Genomic DNA, 23,527 nt, shown 5'->3' with positions numbered 1-23,527 from the left:
CCTTGGCTCAAGCCAGTGACCTTGAGGTCATGTCTATGATCACATGCTCAAGCCAGCGAATCTGCTCTCAAGCCGGTGACCTCAAGGTTTCAAACCTGGGTCCTCTGCGTCCCAGTCCTATACTGTAGCCACTGTGCCACCGCCTGGCTAGGCGGATCAGGAGTCTTTGAAGAAAAAACTTACTTGGGAATTCTCATTTTGTGAGGATGCATTAAAGATATGTGTGTGTGTGTGTGTGTGTGTGTGTGTGTGTGTGTGTGTGTGTATTTAGCAAGTGAGAGAGAGGGGACAGACAGGAAGGGAGAGAGATAAGAAGCATCAACTCATAGTTGAAACAACTTAGTTGTTCATTGATTGATTTCTCATATGTGCCTTGACTGGGAGTCTACAGCAGAGCAAGTGACCCCTTGCTCAAGCCAGAAAACTTGGGCTCAAGCCAGAGACCTTTAGGCTTAAGCCAGCCACCATGGGGTTATATCTATGATCCCATGCTCAAACCAGCAACCTCGTGCTCAAGGTGGTGAGCCTGTGCTCAAGCCCAGTGACCTCGAGGTTTTGAATCTGGGTCCTCAGTGTTCCAGGTCAACACTTTATCTACGCACCACCACCTGGTCAGGCTAAAGGTATAATTTTAACAAATTTAATATTTTGTGAGCAGGATGTCTTCAAAACCATCATATCCATAGAGAAAATTATCAATGAAAAGTATATAAAGAGATGTAAAAAAATAAGAAAGTGAAGAGAAAAATCAGCTACCCCCAACTATCTTGTACCTCAGCTGAAAAACTATTTGGAATGATAAATGCATAGTATAGTGACCACAGAATATATAGATTTTATACTCAGCCATTTGGCCACAATGTTTCTTTCATGTACTTCTTCTTTCAAGCCTCTGTGATGTATTTAGTCCATTTCTACTTTAAGACTTATCAACTTATTGGCCCTGTACTCTGCTTCAATTGTTTAAAGTTCTTTTCTTCTTTCTTTTGATCATCTCTTCCACCTTCTCTCCTCATCATCTCAAACCACCTAGCCCACCTAACAAGACTCTGCATATAGACTTGTCCTGTAGCTGACTCATGAACATTGTACCAGCAGAAGAAAGCACTGAAGGAGAACTGAGTGCAGTATTAATCTTGGTCTGCGTGTTTGCCAAAGGCAGATACAACTGAACAAGGATATTTCTATTACTATTACCACAGCTACCACTGGTTATCATTACTGAATGCATACCAGTGCCTGAGGCTGACTAAGGCTTCATAAATGTCATTTCTAAATATCCCTGTAATCCTGTTGGGTAGGTGATATTACTCCCATTTTGCTATGTGGAAACACAGCTACAGAGAGGTTCAGTAGTTGGCTCGAGGCCACACAGCCATGAATGGCTGAGCCAAGATTTATACCCAGTTGTATCTGGCTCCAAACCTTCCTCTAACTGGCAAGAAGTAAAGGAGCACTAGAATGGTTAGGAGGGATGATAGAGAGTAGACTCCCCAGCTGAGGAGGGAGGGAAGGTCTAACAACTTAGCTGGGTGTCAAAAGAGGACGGGCAGGACAGGTACGGCTGTGGTGCCATTTGTCTGGGATTGAGATAAAGGGAGAGAGAAGGGGCGGGTAATGGTCAGAACTGCAGGCAATGCCCGAGAGGCTATTAGGACCAGGCAACATAGGGCCATTGCTTCTCCAGCTCTGCTCACTAGAGAGGGAGAAATGGTGTCTGCAGCCCAGGGGGACAGGGAGGTGACATTTCCAGACCTCAACCCCAATGGCCTGGGCTGACAGCCAGAGTAGAGAGCCAGGGAAGCACCGAGGCAGGAGAGATGATTATCAGGAGGAAGGAAGCTCTGGCAGGTTCCACCAGCCTGATTGTGACAAGCAGGCTCTGGGCCACGGAAGTCGCTTGAGGTCAAGGGAAATGTGACTTGGAGCAGAGGGATGAAGCTGGGGTACTCCCCTTACCCTATGCCTTCAGGCCAAGGGGATCTAGCTAGACAGGCCCAGGGCCCAGGTTGGAAAAGCAGTGGGCTGGGGAAGGGGGAGGACAGTTAGAGAAGCAGAGAGAGAAAGAATAGAGCTCCCTGGAGCATCTCATAGTCTCTTGGCTCAAGAGGTAATGACCTTCATTGCAGTCAATGCAGAGTAACTGGCTCTTCACTGCTCTCAGGGTTCCGTTCTTCGTGGGTGAACTCTTACCTAGTCCACCTATTGTCCCTGTAGGAGTCTCTCTCTCTCTCTTTCTTTCTTCTCCACCCCCCCCCCCCCACGATGGTCAAGTAGAAAGTGTGCTGTATGTAGAGGAAGAAGACTTTGGTTCAAGTCCAGGTGCTGATACTAACCAATTTCTCAAGCTTTTCAATTAATTAAGCTTTCTGAAATCTCAATTTCCTCATCCCTGAAGAAGGCAAAGTCATCAAGTCTATCTCACAAGGGGCTCGTGTGGCTATACTATGAAAAGCATGAAATGCCATGAGTGGTACTTCTTTGTTTCCACTGAAGCCACCTCACTACCTGTCAGAGTAGGGGAAGATTTCTAGTGTAGGAACAGGAACAGCTCTGCCCCTAAACCTCATACCCCCCTCTCATCTTTCCTCCTCTTGTCACGCGGCCATGATAAGATGGGGCGCAGGGAAGATGTGCAAGGCACAGGCCCGGAACCTTCACCCTTGAACTGGCTCAGCCACTCTCTTGGGGATAAGTTTCTGGGAAAATAGCAACAACAACAACAACAAATAAAAGACCATCTCTTCTGGAGCTTAGCCCACTGAGGCATAGACCTCAACTGCCCCTCAGCCTCTCAGAAAAGCCTGAGCTAAGAAGTGCCCCAAGAAATGAAGGGAGGAGAACCCTCTAGGCATAGGAGAAGCAGCACAGGGGTCTGGCGAGGAAATGAAAGCACAGCCCAAGAGTGAGGAAGGCTGGAAACCTAAAGGACTTTGTCCAAGTGCACGGGAACCAGGTGGAATTTTCCAGAGTCCTCTTTCTGGGGAGGGTCACAGGCTATGATGTAAGAAGCGTGCAGTTTCTTCTCTTTGTACCTGCAGTCTGGGTACCTCCCTGAGGTGAGCTCACACGTGGTCAAGGACACAGGCCCTTTGCTCTGGTGGCAGTTTTCATGGCCGTTCTTGCAGGCTATGCTGGGGGCCTGGCAGGTGGTGGCCACGCTGGAGAAGGATTCATGCAGGAAGGTGTTGAGGCCTTTGCAGTGTTTTGTGTGCTGGTTGATGTGGCCCATTGTCCTTCTGCATCCCTGGGGGCTGGGCTGCACGTGCTGAGTTTCAAACCACTGAGCTGAGGTCATGTGTTTGGGCTTGGCACTGACTAGGTCCTCGGCCACCCACAGCCCCAGCAGCAGAGGCAGCAGCAGAGGGCAGAATCCTGCTCTGGCTGGTGCCATCTCTCTTGTGGGGAACAGTCAGAATGGAGGGTTGAGGTCGCTGGGGACAGAGAGCAGGTGGTATTTAGTTGAGAAATAAGCCTTCCTATCCCTGCTCCTTTTAGCTAATCACCATCTCCCTCCTCCTTCTCACTCTGGGTCTCATTCCTACTTCCGTCTTTGTGCCACACCTACTGTGAGCCAGCCCCGGACCCTATGCTCCCATCTCCTTCATCTTGTAACCCTTATCTCCCTTCATCTAGCCCTTCTCGCCTCCCAGTTTTTGTTCTATCTTCTCTCTCTCAAGTCCTGTCTTGTTTGGGTCCTTATATGCTTATCCCTTTCTGTCTCATCCTCTCCATCACCGCATCCCCACCTCCTCTGTATCCCCATTTTGTGCCTCTAGCCCCCAGCATCACTTTTCTCTGGCCCCCATGTGTGTCCCCATTCCCTCCACATTGAGTCCCTCTTTTGTCCATCTTATCGTTCACTCATGTGTACTTTACCCTTGTCAGGACCCATCCCCTTTCTATTCAATCTCTTCATCCCTGTCCCGTTGCCAGCCTCACCTGTTCACTGGGTCTTTGTTCTGTCGCTCCCGCTCTGTGGACTGAAGATGCACCTCCCACTGCTGGGCCTCAGCTGGCTCAGGGCCTCTGCTCACCGCCGGGCTCCTTAAGAGCTGGCCTGGGCTCTGTTGCTTCTATTTGGGGGCAGGCTGGGGAGCAGTCCTGCATCAGGAAGTGAATCAGGTGCATGCTTCTCTGCTTACTTGTCCCTAATAAGCCAATAGGTATGGAGCTAATGTACATGCCTTAACTTGTCTGACAGTGAGGAAGCTTGAATCCTCACTCAAAGGCTAGATTTGGCCCTTGGCCACATGATTTTAATGATTCTAATAAAGCACCTGACCCAAGTGTCAACCCAAAAAGAATTTCAGGGAGAGTTATCATTTATCTCCTCCTATATACACTGGTACATGATTCTGGGAACAACCAATCACTGTGGTGTTAAAAATTGCTTTTTCTGCCCTGGCCGGTTGGCTCAGTGGTAGAGCATCGGCCTGACGTGCAGGAGTCACGGGTTCGATTCCCGGCCAGGACACACAGGAGAAGCGCCCATCTGCTTCTCCACCCCTCCCCCTCTCCTTCCTCTCTGTCTCTCTCTTCCCCTCTCGCAGCCAGGGCTCCACTGGAGCAAAGTTGGCCCGGGCGCTGAGGATGGCTCTGTGGCCTCTGCCTCAGGTGCTAGAATGGCTCTGATTGTGGCAGAGCGACGTCCCAAGATAGGCAGAGCATCGCCCCCTGGTGGGCATGCCGGGTGGATCCCGGTCAGGCGCATGTGAGAGTCTGTCTGACTGCCTCCGCGTTTCCAGCTTTGGAAAAATACAAAAAACCCAAAAACCAAAACAAACAAACAAAAAAATTGCTTTTTCTCTGGCCTTAGATACAGATAGAATAGCCTAGAAAGTTGCTCTGTATGGGTTTCTGTCATCAGGATTTGCTGCTTGTGTTTCAGAGGAGATAGAGAACACAGGGAAGTGGATGAATCATCACAGACACGATGCCCAGCACCACCCCAACCCAGCTGTTCCACAATGACCCCATTCCTCTGGGTCCCTGTAGAGCCAATGGCCGCTGCCGTGGCCATGCAGGTTCTCATTGGATTGGGGCAGACAGTAAAGGAACTGTGGAGCCAGAAAATGGTGGACCATTCCGTTTATTAAAGTCTGCTTACAGCAGACAAGCAAACAGGCAGGGAAGACCACTTCCCTCTCACTCAGGGCTCCCAAAGCCCCAACTCATTCTCTGGACTCTCCCAGACTCACATACCCCACCAGCCTTAGCACCCTCTTTCTCTTTCTCTGCACCCTCTTGAGCAAAACAGGCTGGGGGTAAAAGCCCCTTCTCCAGCAAGCAATAGCAAACAGTGGCCCCTGCCAAGCAGGAAGGCAATTCGCAATGTGCAATCTGCCGCCCTGAGGGCAAGCACCTCAGCCTTCCACAGACTGTACACACAGGGCACTGCCTTAATACAAATGAGCAAACTTAAAAAACATTTGTTTACCCAACACAGCAGTCCCTCACTTCCAGGTGCTGAGCAAGGAAGGCCCTAGCTCTAAGTGAAGAAGGCATCCAACACCCCTCACCCTTCACTCTTCCTTTCCCTACTTTATTAAAATTCGTAAAATTTAAACTTGTCCTAATTTGAAAATGGTGGTGCCTTAAGCCTTCCTTTACTTTTTATGTCCCGTTGCTTGTGGTAGTGACATCTGTGTGGGAAACAGGTCAGCGCTGCTCTGGAGGCTCCGGTGAGCTTGGCGTGTGTCACGCAGGAGAACCGGGACACTGAGGCAGAGAACCGTCACCGCAGGTGGTGGGAAGACTCCGGTGAGCTTGGCGTGTGTCACGCAGGAGAACCGGGACACTGAGGCAGAGAACCGTCACCGCAGGTGGTGGGAAGACTCCGGTGAGCTTGGCGTGTGTCACGCAGGAGAACCGGGACACTGAGGCAGAGAACCGTCACCGCAGGTGGTGGGGAAGGCTCCAGTGAGCTTGGCGTGTGTCACGCAGGAGAACCGGGACACTGAGGCAGAGAACCGTCACCGCAGGTGGTGGGAAGACTCCAGTGAGCTTGGCGTGTGTCACGCAGGAGAACCGGGACACTGAGGCAGAGAACCGTCCCCGCAGGTGGTGGGGAAGGCTCCAGTGAGCTTGGCGTGTGTCACGCAGGAGAACCGGGACACTGAGGCAGAGAACCGTCCCCGCAGGTGGTGGGGAAAGCTCCAGTGAGCTTGGCGTGTGTCACGCAGGAGAACCGGGACACTGAGGCAGAGAACCGTCACCGCAGGTGGTGGGGAAGGCTTGGGAAACTGAGATGAACAGTATTTCTGCTTTTAGGAATGACCTGTAATGAGTAGGTGATCTCAGAATACTGGGTTCAGGTTCATTCATGTAGTCAACAGGTTTTTATTGAGCTCCTAGGATGTGCCATGTTGCTTGGAATTATATCAGCGAACAGGAGAGACAAAAATCTCTACCTTTGTGGAGCTTACATCTCATTCAGGGAAAGAACAGTAAAAAAAGATAGACTTTGCTCAAAATGGTAATTGCTAAGGAAAAAGAACAGGATGGAAGTTGGTAGGAGTGATTTTTATATAGGGTCACTGAAGCAGGTGACTCTGGGACAAAGACTTGAAGGTGAGAGGGTGACTTGCGCTTGCCTAGGGCAAAATGCTCCAAGTAGGGAGAACAGCACTGCAAAGGCCCAAAAGCAGCCAGATGTGTCCGGGTTGCTGGAGGGACAATCAGGAGTCCAGTGTGGCTGGAGTAGGTGAATGATGGCAGCAAACCTGAGAGACCCTTAGGACTGAGACTTCCGCTCTGTGCACTGTGAGGAGCCCTGGGAGGGTTCTAAGCAGAGGAGGAAAAGGCCTATCTGTTTCAAGATCCCCTGGCTACCGTAACCATAGAGAAGCCATGTAAAACATCTTGATGATAAGGGTTTGTATTCTGGTCCAGAAGTCAGGATTTCAAGTCAGTAAGATCTGGTGTTCCTTTTGGAAAGCGCCGCTGTGGGTGAGGAGGATCGATCTTCGGAAAGAAACGCGGTGTTAGAGATGGGAAACACCACTAGATGGCAACAGAGAGCCGGGAGCAAGTTCACACGGGCCTCTGGCTCCTTTGGTTCACCCTCAGAGAGGCCTTGGTTCTGGGCACAACATTCACTGCTTTGTCAGGGTGCCTGAATCTCTGTAGTTTGAACTTCTGGATAGAGAATTATGCCTCTGCTACTGTAGAAATGCAAATGTGTGGAGATAAAATCCATGATTTAAAGCAGACTGTGGCTAGAATGCAGATCAGCACAGGCTAGTCCAGCCCTCCCTGGAGGCTGGGGTTACAGGAAGGGATGCGAAGCCAAGAGCTCATTTGAATTCCTTGTCCAGACGCCTTCCCACTTCTCATTATTCTAGATTGAGATGTTTCCAAGCCATGGCTTGCACTGCCCTGTGTTCTTGTGTTTTTCTGTCATTTTAATTATCCTAGTTTGCTCTTCAACTCTATTATGCCGAGTTCTCCCGAAAGCTGAGTCTGTGTGAAAGTAAAATAAACACGCCGTACTGTCTCAGGTCAAAGGGGAGAGTAAAGGTTTAGGTTTGCGCACAAAATTTGAGGAGTTGAACCTACTACCAGCTGCACAATTCAAGCTAAAATCCTTACTTTGCCGCAATTATTTGAATAAGGCAGGTGATATTACTTATCCGCCTAAACCATTCAGCTTCCAAGAGCTGCTTCACTTTGCTCTTGGCAAAATAATTTTGCCATTTTTCCTTCTCTACATGTATGGGCCAAGAGGAAAAGATGGAGGAAGGGGGAGACAAGGTTAGGGAGAACAAAAGGAGTCAGGCATTAGGCCAACGGCTGGTCAGGGAGTCTGGCAGGAGGGTGAACAGAAAAATTTAGAGAAAGGCATGCAGAAGACAAAATGGTGGAGAGAAGATGGGAGGGAAGAAAGCTCCTCACACAGCAGCCTTTGTCCGAGATATGAGAGAGCCAGTCCCCCAGCCCTCTTCTCATTTGATCACCATAGTCACTGCTCTTGGCCTAACTTCTCCTCAGGTTGCTGGTATGTGTGTGCGTGTGTTGTGAAAACCCCAGCACTGCCAGGTGGACCTCTGCCTGTCTTCCCCACAGGACAACAGCTGCTGCTTCCTTTAGCCTGTGCTGAAAAGGGGTGAGGGGGGCTGGGAGAGAGGAAGGTTGGGCCTGGATAGGTGCCCGCCCTTCAGAGCTCAGCCTGTCTCTCTTCCGGGAATTCCACACACCCTCTGGATACCAACAGAAAGCTCGTAAGAGTTTCCCTTCGAACAGGAGCAGATCCGAGTTCTGTTATCTTAATTTTGTTGCTCTTAGCGTAAATAAAGGTAATGGGCTCAGTTGTGTAGGCAGGGAAAATGAAACAAACAGTAAGTTGGGGTCAGATGTGAAACTTGCCTTGGGTCTTTGAATTCGCATGACCTTTCCTGGAACAGCTGTGGGTCTGGAGGAGGCAGTACTGAAAGAAGGGTTGGAATCCTTGGCTCCCAGACCAGTGATTTTGTCAAGCCAGGATGTAAGAGAGGGGAACCCGACCTGGGCTTGAGATCTCCCTTATGAGAGGCCATTGTCTGCTCCCCATTTATCTACAGAATAAAATATAAATTCCTTAGCTCAGTATTCAACGTCTATCACAATGTGGTAAGCCTGTCTTTCCAACTTGATCTTTCTGACTTTTCTTTCTTCCACTGAGTGCCTCAACCCTAGCCAGGTTGGATTTCTCCTTTTTCAAATATATCTTTCATAGTTTTTTAAATCTCCACTTAACTAGTAATGGTTTTCTGAGACCCATCGCAAGGTTTCAGGATGACCCTTACCACTAAAAGTTGCTCTAATTTTCCCAATTCAGAGGGAGCTTTCTCATCTTTAAGTTCCTACAAATACTGTCTTTAAAGTGTATAATTTTCTGCATTGAATCTTTGGTTATTTCTTCATATGGATTTATTGTTTTCCTCCAATTTAGCCTGTCAGTTACCAGAAGACAAGGACCATCAGCTACACTTTTTTTGTGTCCTCCACAGGATACAGTATAAATATAATGCCTTCCAGACAAGTGACCTAAACTGATTCAGCTTCTGGGTTATCACTTTGCCCCTGAATGATCTCAGTCCCAGATGAGATCACGACGAATTCTTTTTTTTTTTTTTTTTTTGTACTTTTCTGAAGCTGGAAACGGGGAGAGACAGTCAGACAGACTCCCGCATGCGCCCGACAGAGATCCACCCTGCACGCCCACCAGGGCGACGCTCTGCCCACCAGGGGGCGATGCTCTGCCCCTCCAGGGCATCGCTCTGCCGCGACCAGAGCCACTCTAGCGCCTGGGGCAGAGGCCAAGGAGCCATCCCCAGCACCCGGGCTATCCTTGCTCCAATGGAGCCTTGGCTGCGGGAGGGGAAGAGAGAGACAGAGAGGAAGGAGGGGGGGGGGTGGAGAAGCAAATGGGCGCTTCTATGTGCCCTGGCCGGGAATCGAACCCGGGTCCCCCGCACGCCAGGCCGACGCTCTACCGCTGAGCCAACTGGCCAGGGCACGACGAATTTTTAATGTTGGGTAGCAGATTGAGCAACTGACAATGAAGCTCCTAAACACCAATCCTGAGGTTGAGGTGAAGCTACAACAGAAAGTTAAGATGACTGGAACAATCCTTTGGGTTCAAGAACAACCCAGGAACTGTCTATGACACAGTATACTGTTTGAGTTGGATGGGGCAAAAAGTGATGCCATTAAGATTGAGGTACACTCATTCTGGGAAAAGTCTTAGGAGTTCCCCTCAATCACAGGAAATTACCCTTGCACCTGTCACTCTAGCTAGTTGTCTAGAAATACTTACCCTTGGGGAGGGGAAGGGGGAGAGAAACGTGTAGGTAACTACATGCATAGGGTCACCTTTAAAAGAAAAAATAACTTAAAATTTGAAGTGGTGAACTATCAGTCCTCCATTTGCTGATAGAAAAACCAGTACCATTATAAGCAAAATCTAACAAATATATATTTAATATATATGGTGTAAGTCTGCACTTGTTAGGAAATCTGATTCTCTCATTGGACCAGATTTCTCAACCTCAGCACTATTTGTGTTTTAGTTTGGATGCTTCTCTGTTGTGGGAGCTGTCTTGTGCAATGTTGGCTTGTTAACAGCATCCCTGGTCTCTACTCACTAGACACCAGTAGTACCTCCCAGTTGTGAAAACCAAAAATGTCTCCAGACATGATCAAATTGTCCTCCACTGAGGACCACTGGATTAGACTTATGACCTTGAGCCAGCTGTTATCCCTCTCTAAAACTTAGTTTCTTCATCTCTAGGCCAAGTCCAGTGTAATATCTCAGGCTTAAGGAGCAAATGAAACCACAACAAAGATGTCAGAATAGAAGAAGCAATTCTATGGATCAACACCTCTAGGACAGGATTTTAAAGATCAGACCACTAGGATGGCAGTTTGAAAACCAAAGGCCCATCTCACACTCAGCACTTTTCCTGGCTCTGTGGCTCATACCTTTATGCTCATATGTATTTCTTATTGAATTATAAATTTAATCAACTGGAACTCTTACTTACCTTTATATTTCCCCTCAAATTTGTCACAGTGCTTTTCAGATGATATTTAATTATTATTTTAAAATATTTTAGAGTAGCTTGACCTGTGGTGGTGCAGTGGATAGGATGTAGATAGACCTGGGATGTTGAGGTTGCTGGTTTGAAGCCCTGAACTTGCCCAAAGTACAAATGAGAAGTAACTCCTATGAATTGATGCTTCCCACTCCAACCCCCATGACCCTCACCCCCACCATTTCTCTCTCTCTCTCTGTCCTCTAAAACAAAAATCAATAGCCTGACCAGGTGGTGGTGGAGTAGATAGAGTGTCAGCCTGGGACGTGGAGGACCATGGGCTCAAAACCCCTAGATCTCCAGCTTGAGTGCAGGCTCATCCAGCTTGAGTGTGGGAGCATAGATATGACCCCATAGCCACTGGCTTGAGCCCAAAGGTAGCTGGTTTGAGCAAGGGGGTCACTGGCTCGGTTGGACCCACCCCCCCTCGTCAGGGTACATATGAGAAAGCTATCAATGAACAACTAAGGTGCCACAACTATGAGTTGATGCTTCTCACCTTTCTCCCTTCCTGTCTGTCTGTTCCCCCCACCCCCACTTTTTCTCTCTCACTTGCTAAAAAAAATCAATAAGTAAAAATGTTTTAGAATAATCAACACAGGCTTTACTAATAATAGAAAGTTTTGTGAAGATGAATTTTAAGTCAGGCGTTAGACGGGGTTCTAGATTGGCAGACAGTTTTATCTGTCACTGGCAGAGCAGGGATTGGGGGCAGGTCATTTGGCTTATTTGGGGAATGAAAGAGGCTTTGCAGACATTCAGTCAACTGTAAGTTGGTGTAGAACCTAAGAGACCACCTCCAGTTTCCTATTTAAATACTGTTTAATGGTCAAAAGTCACCTCCGTGCTGAATATCTCATTCTATTCTTATAGCTTCATGAGGCAAGGAAGGTATTAATCCCATTGTATAAAAAAGGAAACGGTAACTCAGTAGGTTATCCAATATCAGCTCCTGAAGTCCTTCCTTTACGATGCGCTGTTCCATTTCTGTAATTGTGTGTGCAGAGGTGAGTAGTGGTGGTGGGTGGGTAGTGAATAAAGGAAAAGAAGACCAAGAGGCATGAGAGGCCCCTTTCTCTTCTCAAGGAAGTTGCAGACTTGAGCAAATAAAAAAGAGGTGGCATGCTTTGAGGTGGGGACCACACAGTATAACAAGCTTCCTCAAAACAAAGACTTGAGCCTGACCTGTGGTGGCGCAGTGTGGATAAAGCGTCAACCTGGAAACGCTGAGGTTGCCGGTTCAAAACCCTGGGCTTGCCTGGTCAAGGCACATGTGGGAGTTGATGCTTCCTGCTCCTCCCCCCTTCTCTCTCTCTCTCTCTCTCTCTCTCTCTTTCTCTCTCTCTCTCCCCTCTCTATAATGAATAAAATCTTAAAAAACAAAACAACAAAAAAAACCCCCAAAGACTTGAGTCAGCAGGCTCAGGTACCTCTGTTCATGGGCCGCGCCACTCAGTGTTGGCTTGTAGGCCAGCCTGAAGGGCACAGGTGAGCCACTTGCCTGTGTGGGCTACACCCTCACTTGCTTGGCTGTGCAAACTTCCCTAGAGAGGCCTTCCAAGCAGAGGCTTCTTACACGGGATCTCTGGCCTGAGGCTTCTTATGAGCTAGCTCAATGGAATTGACGGGGGCAAGAGCGTGAGGAGGAGACAACATGGACAAGGACTTGCAGGTGGGACGGGGGCCCAATGCGCAGGCAGGCACGGAGATGCTGTTGGAGACATGGAAAGTCTTACATCCTATGAGGGGTAGAGCCTTACTGGAGTTGGAGTACGAGGGGTAGAGCCTTACTGGAGTTGGAGTACGTGCGGTGTCCAGGAGGAGAAAGAGACTGAGAAGGAGAAGAAATAGGAATGGAAGAAACAGGCTTAGGAAAAGTTTAGATAAGATTTCCAGGGCTACGTGACTGAAGAACTCATGCTCTTTTTGAATGCTCAACATGTGCCAAGCACTGGGATAAAAGCTCTTGATATACATCTTAATGAATCTCAATGCTGCCATAGGTATAAAATATTATCCTCATTAACAGACAAAGAAACTAAAGTTTACAGTGTTTTAGTAAACTTAGATTGACAGTGCACAGCCTGTAAACAGCAAAATAGGATTCAATTTCTGGTCTGTTTTACTCAAAAGCCTTGCTACGTAGATTAGACACTGTCTCCCCATAGGTGGAGTGGAAGATCACTCTTTGATTTCTTGTATAGGCAACTGAGGAAGCTGAGAGAGGCAACACAGGAGAAGCAAGTTGTGGAAAGGACGGGTTCAATTTTAGACTGTAGTTTGTGCTGTCAGAAAAAGCAAGTTAGGGGTGCTATGAATGAGGAACAGCAGTTCTCTCTGCACCCCCCCCCCCAACTACGCATTGACCTTGGAGCACTCAGTGTTCTGCAGTCTGATTCCCTGAGCCCGCTCTCCAGGGAGACTAGGATAGGCTCTCTGGAGTGGAAGCCCACAACCTGGATCATATCCTGCAGGCAGACCAGGCTGAAGGGTCTGTGGAAGTCAAGGACTGTGTGGCTAGCAGGTTCTTTGCTTTTGATGAAGGAGCAGGTGTCCATGAAAAAGAGAATTAGGAGCCTGACCTTTCCTGAAATGACAATAGCAAGAATCTGACTCACTGGGCACACATGGCCCACCTCCTAAGTCCAAGCTATGCTGTCTAATCCAACCAGCAAGTTTGAGGCTTCAGGGTCAGCAAGAAAAAATTCCAGGTGTCCTTTGACTCCAAAAGGACCAGAGGTTACTGGTAAGGGAGTGGTGTGATTGTGTCATTGAGATTGTTGTTAAGTTGATGTGGGGATTGTGGGGGGCCCACACAGAGGTCTTTGATTCTAACTCTATCATGACTCTGAGGCTCTTGCATGTGTGTGGGCTCCCGTGGGTGGGGTGAGAGAGTGGCAGACACTCTGTGCTCAAAGCATCAACAATAAGCAGCACTGTGTTCCTCAGAAACATGACAGTACTTTTCTTCTCACCTTTCTGGAGGAGTTGGACCTATGGACATCAAAGAAAGCCCAAGAACTTAGGGACTTCTAGTAAGGAGGCTGGAACTCAGTGTTCTTATGACACCAGAAAGGAGAAAACCAGATCGCAATATTTCTTTCCTCCCACCCATCCAACCCCCTCAGCACAGGGTCTCCTCAAACTCAGGGGTCACTCCCTCCTGCCTGACTGGTCTTTATCCAGAAACCTTCCCAGCCTCTCTCACTTTTGGGCTGTCCTTGGCCTCAGTCAGTTAGAATCCCTGCCTGCTGTCCTATTCACCTTCCAGCTCCTGTTCTTCCTCCAGAGCCATTAAAGAATCATATCTCAGCCTGTTCCTTCTGTTGTTTCTGCATTTTTTAATTTTAATCTTTATTTTACCAGAAGTATTGACTGGGGCCAAGGATTGTCAAGAATAATTGCTCACCCAAGGACCAGCTGGACCTCTTATTCTGTAAGTGCTACAGGTAATGAACTGGGTAAGGCTGAGACAGTAGGTGGGAGGAATGGCTGAAGGTGGCTGACCAGCTGGGTGACCTTGGGTAAGTGTCTCCTCCCTCTGGGGCATGAGGTCTAAGGCTGAACGGTCTCTGACATACAGTTCAGGTCTTAGGGTATAGGGGAAGGCACACAGGGAGGCTGGGGGAATGCTGGTGACTCGGGGAAGGGGCAGAAGGCCTCCAACCTCCTTGACTCTACCAGCAGGAAGAATGGCACCAGCTGTGGCCTGGCTCCTGTTCCTCCAGCTTGTTCTAGGGCCAACTGTGGTGGTGGACACCATGCTGCAGGCTGCCATCAAGAACTTCCGCAACATACACATGGACTATCCCCAGGTTAACTACCCAGCTGGTTTTCAGGGCTACTGCAACGGTCTGGTGGCCTATGTACGGGCCAAAAAGAATAACTGGTATTGCCCAAAGAACCATTATGTGATACATGCCCCCTGGGAAGCCATTCTGAAGGCCTGCAAGACCTGTGAGAACTTCTGTGAGAATTACAATGAATACTGTACACTCACCCAGGACTCCTTTCCCATCACAACCTGCTCTCTGGTCACCAAAAAGCTGTCCACCAGCTGCCACTACAATGGCACCTTAACCAACCAAAGGCTTTACTTGCTCTGTTCCGGAAAGCGTGATGCTAAACCAATAGGTATCATTGACCTCTACTAAGGAAGGGAGGCTTTTCTTGTTAACCACCTCCTACTGCCACCACAGACCAGCCTGTTCCTGTTTCCAAAACCCTGATCCCTGAAGACTTTTTCCCTAATTTTGAAGGTAGGCAGGGTTCCCTCCCAAAAGAACAAGAAGGTAGAAAAAAATACCCAGAGCTCTGGTCATCCTTCAGAGTTCTACTGTCTTCTAGGTCCTTTCCAATTTGTTTACCTCTTCCTCTCCTACCACCCTCCCTCACCCACAGACAGTTTTACCCACCCAAGAAGATGACTGTGTCCAGTTGGCAGTGACTGTCCATCCACTGAGCCAGATACTCAATTCTGGATGAAGGGCCAGAGCCTCAACTTACACCATGGCAACAAGCACTCAGCTCAATGTTTCAACTCCCCCTCCCTACCACCCTTCTCTTTTCATTCTTCCCCATTTCCCTATGACTCTCTCCACTCCCTCACCCACACAATGGGTATCTCTAGCTATAGAAACCTCCCTGAGACCTTTAGGTTCATTTCAATCTCACTTCCTCAGAACCCACCTCAGTTCCCAGTCTGCTCCTCTCTATGAAATCATTTTCTTCATGTAACCTGTAACCTGTTCTTTCTTCCTTCCTTCTACCATGGAGCCCAGTGTCTCTTCCCCACACTCCCGGCCTCTTTTAGTCATCCTGTCTTTGCCAACCTCTTTTCCACAATTCTCACCTCGGCTCACAGGAGTTTCAAGTTATTTTCTCTGATTTATCCCCTCAAAGAGTTCTGCATCCTGTTACTTCCCAAAGTTCTTCCTGTTGTTCCCCAAACTCTAGAATCTGCTGCTGACAAGATGGGTGAGGTGGGTCTAGCTGAAGTCACAGAAGGTTTCAAAACCACATCTGAGTTATGTAAGATATAACCATTGATGAACCTAGTGCAGGGTACATGGAACCTCTCTGTACTATTCTTGCATCTTTCTGTGAACCTATAATCATTTAAAAATAAAAAAGATAAAAAACGTATCTGACTCAGTTCTGATTTCATTCCTTTTTCCTTAGTGCACTAGAACTCCTACTCTCAAAATCCCAGAGATCACCCACTTCCGGCCATCTTCCTGGGCTCCCCTTAGCTGTCAGTGGGATCTTCTGTGTCGTTTGAACCACGATGGAGGTGCGGTGGGGTAAAACTCACCTCCAGCTGAGTGTTGAAGCTGGATTCTCTCTTCCCTCAGCTCTAGAATAAACTTGTAATAAGAGTCAGGTAAGTAGGTCCTAGCTGGCTGCTATTTCTCTCCACAGCAGAACCTGGATTGCAGCAGATGAGCAAGGTGGAGGGATAGGGTCTGCTTGGTGGTATCTAGGTCATCCTATGTCAAATCAGGAATTGCTACTCCCCTTTGGCAGGTGGGCATGGTGAATACCAGTAGTGTGTGAATGCAAGAGCAAGTACTTTTGCCTCCACATCTGGTTCATCTCTTATCTCCAAATGTATTTCTCAACCCTGATCTCAGAAGCAGTTGTTGAGGAGAACGCTAACTCCTGGCTCAGAGGCATCAGACTAAATAGGGCAAAAGATGGAGAGCTGGAAATACTGACTCCTTGCGCTTTCTCTTATCTCCTCTTTCTCTACATCAATGGGTCCATCCATCCCTTACCCTGATTGAAGACAGATCTTCTTAGCTGCGGCACACACAGATGTTTATTGCTCCCTGAACTCCCTGGTGTTAAAGATGCAGGGACAAGGACTGGCAGGCTACTCCTGCCAGTTGAGGCTGGGAATGAGGCTACTCCCTAGTTGCCGTTCTTCTTATCATAGGTGCCAGCACCTTTGTAGCCACTCACATAGCCTGAGTTGTCGGTCATCTCTTCCCGTCCTGCAATGCCTTTGCCCTTGCCACTCTGGTCAAAGCGCTCCTTGTGGGTGCCAGTGTACTTGCTGGTGTCCGTCAGCCGACTCACCCCACCTACAGTTGTTGCTTTCTGCAAGCCAGAGGATGATGGGTGTGATCTCTCTCCTTTCCCCTCCACAGTTACACCCTCTTTCTAAAGATGGTCTTTGATTCTCCTAGGGCCCAGAGCTCCTGTTCTGCCCTGGAGTGGTGCTGCTTTCTCAGGGCCCAGATGTGGCTGTGAGCGGGAACTGTGGCAAGAGCCATCCACTTATATGGGAGGAGGAGTCTGGGTGTATGGGGATGAGTGGACTATGTGTGGAATTCTCTGCTTCTGGAGGAGTTATTTTGACAGACCTATAGCCACAAGACTTCAACCCCAGATCCAATAAACAGGGTTCTTCCTACTGGATAGCTCCTATTTGAAATGTAGAGTAGAAAGAGCTTTTAGTAGAGAGGGGAAAAATAGGGAACAGAGGGTGGGTAGAGGCAGAAAATCAAGGATTAGACCTTATAAAAGAGAAGGAAGAAGAATGGAGATCAGGTACCAAGTCTTCTGCACTCAATGTCCATTGGGCCCTAGTTGACTGGCTCAGATACTAAACATTTGAGAATGAGTCTAAATTTTGCTATTGAAATAGTTGTGTACCTTGGGCAGATCGTTTCCCTTCTCTTGGCCACAGTTTCCTCACCTCTGAAATGACCAGATGATCTCTGAAGTCTCTCCTAGTACCAACAGTGCCCCAGAGGCTGTCTGCCCTGTCTCCCTATAGCATCTCTAGTTGGCAGGCATTAGGGTCACTGGACGTAGAAAAGGAGATGGAGCAGCAGGGATTTAGAAAGTTATAAGGTCAAGTGTTAGGGATGAAGGATGTCACTCACAGTAACACCAGTGGTAGCTGGATCCTTGCCCTCCAGAAGTTTATAAACATTCTCCAGGGCTTCAACTGGGTTCTTCCCCTTGAATCGCTTCTGGCCCAGTTCCTTCATTGCTTCCTGGAACTGTTCAAATGTGATGGTTCGGGCATTCTTGGCCCTGGTCAGTCAGACAGAAATTCAGGAACTCTGCATTATGAACTCATCACGTGCAAAGGTCCAACTCTCCCCTTATTCAGGCTGGGCAACTGAGTGTCTTAAGGACAGATTACAGTAAGGTACCCAGTAAGTGCTCAGTAGACCCATTACAAATGTTCCATCACATAAACCCTTCCATCCATGTCTTACTATTTTGTTTGTTCTACTCATGACCCCTACTCCTATCTTTGGTCCCTTACTTGACTTTGCTGAACACGATGTCCACATCAGTGGATGTGACTGTCTTGCCATCCATGATGCCACAGTCTTTGCACAGCTTGGAGAAGTTCTTGTTGTTCATTTCAGTGCCACTGCTTGATGATTCTCCGAAAACGGCAAACAGATGGAATGTGTTTTCTGCTTCTGATGCCATGATCAACTAGAGGTAGGGGGAGGAGAGAGGGGAAGTGGAGATTGGGGGTTGGGAGTGAGGTTGATGGGGAAGGGAGGACTGAGGAGTATGAAAGATGGGGATTAAGATAAAATGTGAATCAACAACAAGAACAAACACCCTCCTTTCTGTTCCTGTCTCTCCTCTTTCCTACCTACTGTTCACAGCACCAGGGATACTAGTGTGGAGCCTACGTTCTGACACTCTTTGTACCTAAGAGTGCATAGATGGTGCCTGACCCTTCCCAGCCTTTGTGTGTGTGCATATGTGGGAGCCAGCTGGCAGGAGAGACTGTGTGGCAATGAGGAGACAGGGGAAGAGGGGAAAGCTTCTATGACCTCAGTAATTTTTATATGACATCACCTCCAGCCCCAGCAGTAGCCCTAGTCTTTGGGGGAGGGGTCTTTGGGTTTTCTTATCTTGGGCAATGCATTGAACAAGTTGCCAACCTTTTGATCTCTCCAGATGATCAAACTTTCCTCATCATTCCAGCACAACTTGACTCAGTCTTCTGGGTCCGGGTCAAATTGCCTTATACTCTACCCCTCAACAAAAGCCAAAGAGAGCCCAGGGAAGGGGTTAATAAAACAGATTGGCATTGTTGATAAAAACAATCCAGCCTGACCAGGTGGTGGCACAGTGGATAGAGCATCGGACTGGGATGCGGAGGACCTAGGTTCAAAACCCAGGGGTCGCCAGCTTGAGTGCGGGTTCATCTGGTTTGAGAAAAGCTCACCAGCTTGAGCCCAAGGTCGCTGGCTTGAGCAAGGGGTCACTTGATCTACTGTAGCCTCACAGTCAAGGCACATATGAGAAAGTGATCAATGAACAACTAAAGTGCTGCAACAAAGAATTGATGCTTCTCATCTCTCTTCCTTCCTGTATGTCTGTCCCTATCTATCCCTCTCTCTGACTCTGTCTTTGTCAAACAAACAAACAAACAAACAAACAAACAAAAACCAGTCCAACCTTGCCCTTCTTTCTAGTCTCCAGGCCCAGGCCAACATGGAGAATCTCATTGGGTTTAACAGACCAACCTCAGTAGGAACTTTGTGTCTTTGTTGGGCTCAATATTGTCTTGGAGTGTAACAGATCTGCGTGGGTCAGGGTGAAATAAGTCAATTTGAGGATGAATCTCAGACTTTGAAAATATTTTAGATAAATTTCTGTGCAAGTCAAAAATGTTTCTCAGGGATTTCTCTTTGGCCTTGTCTTTAGCCAGAAATCATATAAGTGGATAACTTTCAGGGATCTTAAAATAGAGAAACTAAGTTGGTGACTTCCCTCCCCTTCCTGTCTAATCAGTCACCAATTTCTATAAGTATTTTTGTTTTTATTTAAATATCCATTCCTTTTCATTCCTATTATTCCTGTACTTCTTGAAGTCCTTGTCATTTTCTATTTAGTAGATTCTCCTGGCTTTTAAATGATCACTATCCTAAATTGAATGTTTTATCCCAGGGGTCTCAAACTCGCGGCCCGCGGGCCGCATGCGGCCCGCCAAACAATTTTGTGCGGCCCGCAGACTAATCCACGAAGTTCAAAATATTTTGGGCCCTGACCGGTTGGCTCAGCAGTAGAGCGTCGGCCTGGTGTGCGGGGGATCCGGGTTCGATTCCCGGCCAGGGCACATAGGAGAAGCGCCCATTTGCTTCTCCACCCCCACCCCCTCCTTCCTCTCTGTCTCTCTCTTCCCCTCCCGCAGCCAAGGCTCCATTGGAGCAAGGATAGCCCGGGCGCTGGGGATGGCTCCTTGGCCTCTGCCCCAGGCGCTAGAGTGGCTCTGGTCTCAAAAAAAGTGACCCCGGCCCTGGCCGGTTGGCTCAGCGGTAGAGCGTTGGCCTGGTGTGCGGGGGACCCGGGTTCGATTCCCGGCCAGGGCACATAGGAGAAGCGCCCATTTGCTTCTCCACCCCTCCGCCACGCTTTCCTCTCTGTCTCTCTCTTCCCCTCCCGCTGCCAAGGCTCCATTGGAGCAAAGATGGCCCGGGCGCTGGGCATGGCTCTGTGGCCTCTGCCTCAGGCACTAGAGTGGCTCTGGTCGCAACATGGTGACGCCCAGGATGGGCAGAGCACCGCCCCCTGGTGGGCAGAGCGTCGCCCCTGGTGGGCGTGCCGGGTGGATCCCGGTCGGGCGCATGCGGGAGTCTGTCTGACTATCTCTCCCTGTTTCCAGCTTCAGAAAAATGAAAAAAAAAAAAAAAAAAAAAAAGAGTGACCCCCTGGAGGGGCGGAGCTTCGCCTCTGGTGGGCGTGCCGGGTGGATCCCGGTTGGGCGCATGCGGGAGTCTGTCTGACTGTCTCTCCTCATTTCCAGCTTTTATACAAAAAATATATATATATATTTTGGATAAAATTAAGTAAGCCTAGGGGCCTACTTGTATTTTTCATTTCTCTAGCATCCTAGCTAGATATTAGCTTAGTTAACAGCAGTTGTGATGCGAACTACAGTTTCTGGTCGTTTTGTGACACTGAGTAAACTGCATGTACGATTGTGCTTGTTGTACTGATTTTTTTTTTGTTTTCAACTGCAGTGAGAAAAGTGTTGCATAACAGTTGCCTTTTGTAGACCTAGTGCGGCCAGCCGAACGGCTGTGATCTTGCTCTGCGGCCCACATGCTGAGTTGAGTTTGAGACCCCTGTTTTATCCCAACTCACCCTATAATCTATCTCCCCCACAAAGCTATTTTTTATACTATACATTACTCCTACCCAAAGCATTCTATGGGTCTTTGGTGCCAAACTTTTCCCCCCTGTCATTCAAGGACTTTCACACTTGGCCTCAATCTACCTTACCAAACATCACTAACCTCTCATCATTATTCTTCATCTGAAGCCATAATGGCTTAATCACTACAGTATATGCTTGAGAGGGCTACCTCATAGTAGAAATAATATGGCTTTGGAATGGAATGAATCTGGGTGGGGACTAGAATCTTAGATATATTATTTACTAGCCGGTTGGCCTTGGGCAAGTCACTAAACATCTTTGAGCTTCAGTTTCCTCATCTGTACAGTGAGGACAATAATACTTACCCTATGGTATTGGGGGGATAATTTATGGAAAATACCTTGCACAAAGTAGCTATTATTCTATTCTTCAGAATAACTTGTGTGTTTCTGCCCTCAAACTTTCCCTTATGCTCTCTCTCTCTTACCCAAATACTCCACAGTTACAGTCTTCATAGAGTGCTTCACCCTAGGAATAAAACCCTTTTCCTTCTGGGTATTATACCAAGACAATGTTTCCTAGCTTGATGGGCTGCAGCCTCTTGGAATGAAGATTTCTAAATTATTGTAAGGGCCCCTGGAATCTATATGTACACAGAAGATTGTCAACTGAATAAATAATAAGCGTTGCACATGTAAGTATTACTATACACATAGATGTTGTGATTATCAGAATACTATATACAAACTTACTTGAAAGTATTGCTGAGTTCATGGTTCGTCTCCATCAGGGGATACTACAACCATCATGTAGGAATGGACATCTCTGATCTCCCATTTGAGAAGGATGGGACACAACTTGAACAATTAATCATATAGATATACACTTGAAAGATTTTATTTATTGATTTCTAGAGAGAGGGAAGGAAGAGAGAGAGAGACAGGGAGCAAGTGAGATTATAGTTGCTTCACTTTAGTTGTTCGTTGATTGCTTGTCGTATGTGCCTTTTTTTGAGATAGAGAGAGGGACTGAGAGGGACAGAAAGACAGGAAGGGAGAGAGATGAGAAGCATCAGTTCTTTGTTGTGACACCTTACTTCTTCATTGATTGCTTTCTCATATGTGCTGGGGGGCACAGCTCAAGCCAGTGACCTTGGGCTTCAAACTAGTGACCTCTGCACCATCACAGGTCAGGCTAATTTTACATATTTTTAAAACTTTTTCTGTCTATATACTGTCTGTCAACTATTCCATTATAAGCTTCTGGAGAGGGTATGCCTACACATTTCTTTGAATTCTATCTGCAGAGTTCTTGCACATAGCACACATACTTAAAGCTGTCACTTAGTTGAAGGTACAGTTTGAAAGCTGCTTCTGGTCCAAGAGAAGGAAGTTAGAGAGAGCGGTTATCCTTGTTGGGCCACCAGCACCAGGGCTGGGCTGGGACCTACTCTGACAGAGAGCAACCTTGTCTTAGGGCACAAGCAGCCTCATTTCTGTCTGTAGTCAAGTGAGACCCCTAGGCCTAGGAAGTAAACAGATCCCAGTGGAAATTTCCCACCTCCTGTCTGCCCCACGCCCCTGCGTAGGCCCCTTATCAGGTTCCCCCTGAGTCATCCTGACCCAGAGACTAATTTAGATGCTGGAACCTCCAGGTCTTTCCCTCCCCCACTCCAAGTAAGACTACTTTAGACACATAAGAGAAGGCAGCAAGCAAAAGTTCTCACTTTAGACTTTCTTTCTCCCCCAGTTCTAGGAGGGCTGGTGAGATCTCTCGTTTGTCCTATGCATCTTTCCCTACGATCCTAATTCCAGCAGGTTTTTCTTGTCCAGGGGAGTGTTAAACTGACATCCCGAGGGGAGAAGGAATAGGCGAGGAGCCAGGGTGCCCAGCTTCTGTGCCAGTTTCTGGGGAAATAGTTCTGAAGTAAGTGGGGGAAGGGAATAGAGGAAAACTTGGGTGCTTCAACTAGGGAATGTAGGGGGGTCCTTTAGACTTGGGCATGTTGAAAGCTGGGTTTTATTCTGACTAGTCCTCCTACTCTGGGTCACCTCCTCCCTCTTGGCCCCTCCTTTTTTCCAGTAGACCCTGCCAAGTGGGGATGAAAGGGGCATTGATGTTCCTTGGATGGAAGAGGGGTTGTGGGTGGTGAGGGGGGCTGTGGGGGGTGGTTCCAGGCAGGAGGGGGTAAGGCGATTTGGGGGTCTTGGGGGGGGGTAGTCTGTGCTGGTGTTGCACTTGGCAGCTTCAGTTCCATTGGCTATTGTTCCTAACTGGCCTGGCGCCCAGCCCCCTAAATGGCAACTCAGGAATCAGGCTGAAGGACAGGATGGGGTGGGGACCCTGGGAGGAGGGGAGCTAAAGAGGTGCAGGTGGGAAGAAATTCTATCAAGTTTCCTTTTGCCTAGGTAAACTTCGAATTCCCTTAACCACATAAGTATCTCATTCCAGGTGGTCTTCCTCTTAGGGGTACATACAGGGAGGGTGCATCTAAATGTAGGGAGGACTACCCGAGTGAGGAGTCTAGGACAGTTAACTCACCCAAACACTGAGAGAGATGCAGGAGACCCTGCGAAACAGTCGCCTGGCCATTGAGATTCAGCCGGCCCGAGCTCTGGGCCGGACTAGGAGGGGTTAGCGCCGAAGCCACAGGGTCTCTTGGGTCCCAGCCCGGGACACCGCGTCCTCCCCAAGCCCCCACTCCACCCCGCAGAGTTAACTCCACCCCCGTGCCTGTTTACCCAAGAGTCAGAGCGCCTGGGGGTCCCTTGCCCCTCCTCCGCCCCCCCTTGGGGCCTTGACC

General features: G+C 48.3%; 3 protein-coding genes across 4 annotated transcripts; 1 reads left to right on the top strand and 2 right to left on the bottom strand.

Annotated features, from left to right (window-relative positions):
- Positions 1-765: 765 nt before the first annotated feature.
- On the bottom strand, positions 766-4,036 carry RNASE7 (ribonuclease A family member 7). Its single transcript, XM_066341658.1, has 2 exons — positions 3,943-4,036; positions 766-3,434 (listed from the first exon to the last, which is right to left on the bottom strand). Exon 2 carries the CDS (start codon positions 3,392-3,394, stop codon positions 2,924-2,926), a length of 471 nt encoding a protein of 156 aa, XP_066197755.1. The 5' UTR covers positions 3,395-3,434; positions 3,943-4,036; the 3' UTR covers positions 766-2,923.
- Positions 4,037-14,269: 10,233 nt separating this feature from the next.
- RNASE13 (ribonuclease A family member 13 (inactive)) lies at positions 14,270-14,783 on the top strand. Its single transcript, XM_066343953.1, has one exon. It carries the CDS (start codon positions 14,270-14,272, stop codon positions 14,729-14,731), a length of 462 nt encoding a protein of 153 aa, XP_066200050.1. The 3' UTR covers positions 14,732-14,783.
- A 1,597-nt stretch (positions 14,784-16,380) lies between these two features.
- On the bottom strand, positions 16,381-23,501 carry TPPP2 (tubulin polymerization promoting protein family member 2). 2 transcript variants are annotated; one of them, XM_066344134.1, is made up of 4 exons: positions 23,266-23,501; positions 17,863-18,041; positions 17,471-17,624; positions 16,381-16,679 (listed from the first exon to the last, which is right to left on the bottom strand). In XM_066344134.1, exons 1-4 carry the CDS (start codon positions 23,314-23,316, stop codon positions 16,491-16,493), a joined length of 573 nt encoding a protein of 190 aa, XP_066200231.1. In that variant the 5' UTR covers positions 23,317-23,501; the 3' UTR covers positions 16,381-16,490. The 2 variants fall into 2 exon arrangements, with proteins under 2 accessions (XP_066200231.1, XP_066200233.1); XM_066344136.1 differs by having other exon boundaries at positions 17,863-18,113; positions 23,266-23,336.
- Positions 23,502-23,527: the final 26 nt, after the last annotated feature.

The sequence above is a fragment of the Saccopteryx leptura genome, chromosome 6 (assembly GCF_036850995.1).
Source record: "Saccopteryx leptura isolate mSacLep1 chromosome 6, mSacLep1_pri_phased_curated, whole genome shotgun sequence".
NCBI lineage: Eukaryota > Metazoa > Chordata > Mammalia > Chiroptera > Emballonuridae > Saccopteryx > Saccopteryx leptura.
The sequence above is the reverse complement of the archived record's forward strand: the minus strand, read 5'-3'. Positions and strand labels throughout refer to the sequence as shown.

What these genes read in the sequence shown, in the direction of transcription:
- RNASE7 (XM_066341658.1), bottom strand. Translation starts at nt 3,394, where the DNA reads ATGGCACCAGCCAGAGCAGGATTCTGCCCTCTGCTGCTGCCTCTGCTG.
- RNASE13 (XM_066343953.1), top strand. Translation starts at nt 14,270, where the DNA reads ATGGCACCAGCTGTGGCCTGGCTCCTGTTCCTCCAGCTTGTTCTAGGG.
- TPPP2 (XM_066344134.1), bottom strand. Translation starts at nt 23,316, where the DNA reads ATGGCCAGGCGACTGTTTCGCAGGGTCTCCTGCATCTCTCTCAGTGTT. An exon ending in ATCGTGTTCAGCAAAGTCAA is followed by an intron (nt 17,625 to 17,862) that starts GTAAGGGACCAA and finishes CTGACTGACCAG; the next exon opens with GGCCAAGAATGCCCGAACCA. An exon ending in CAGCTACCACTGGTGTTACT is followed by an intron (nt 16,680 to 17,470) that starts GTGAGTGACATC and finishes TCTGGCTTGCAG; the next exon opens with AAAGCAACAACTGTAGGTGG.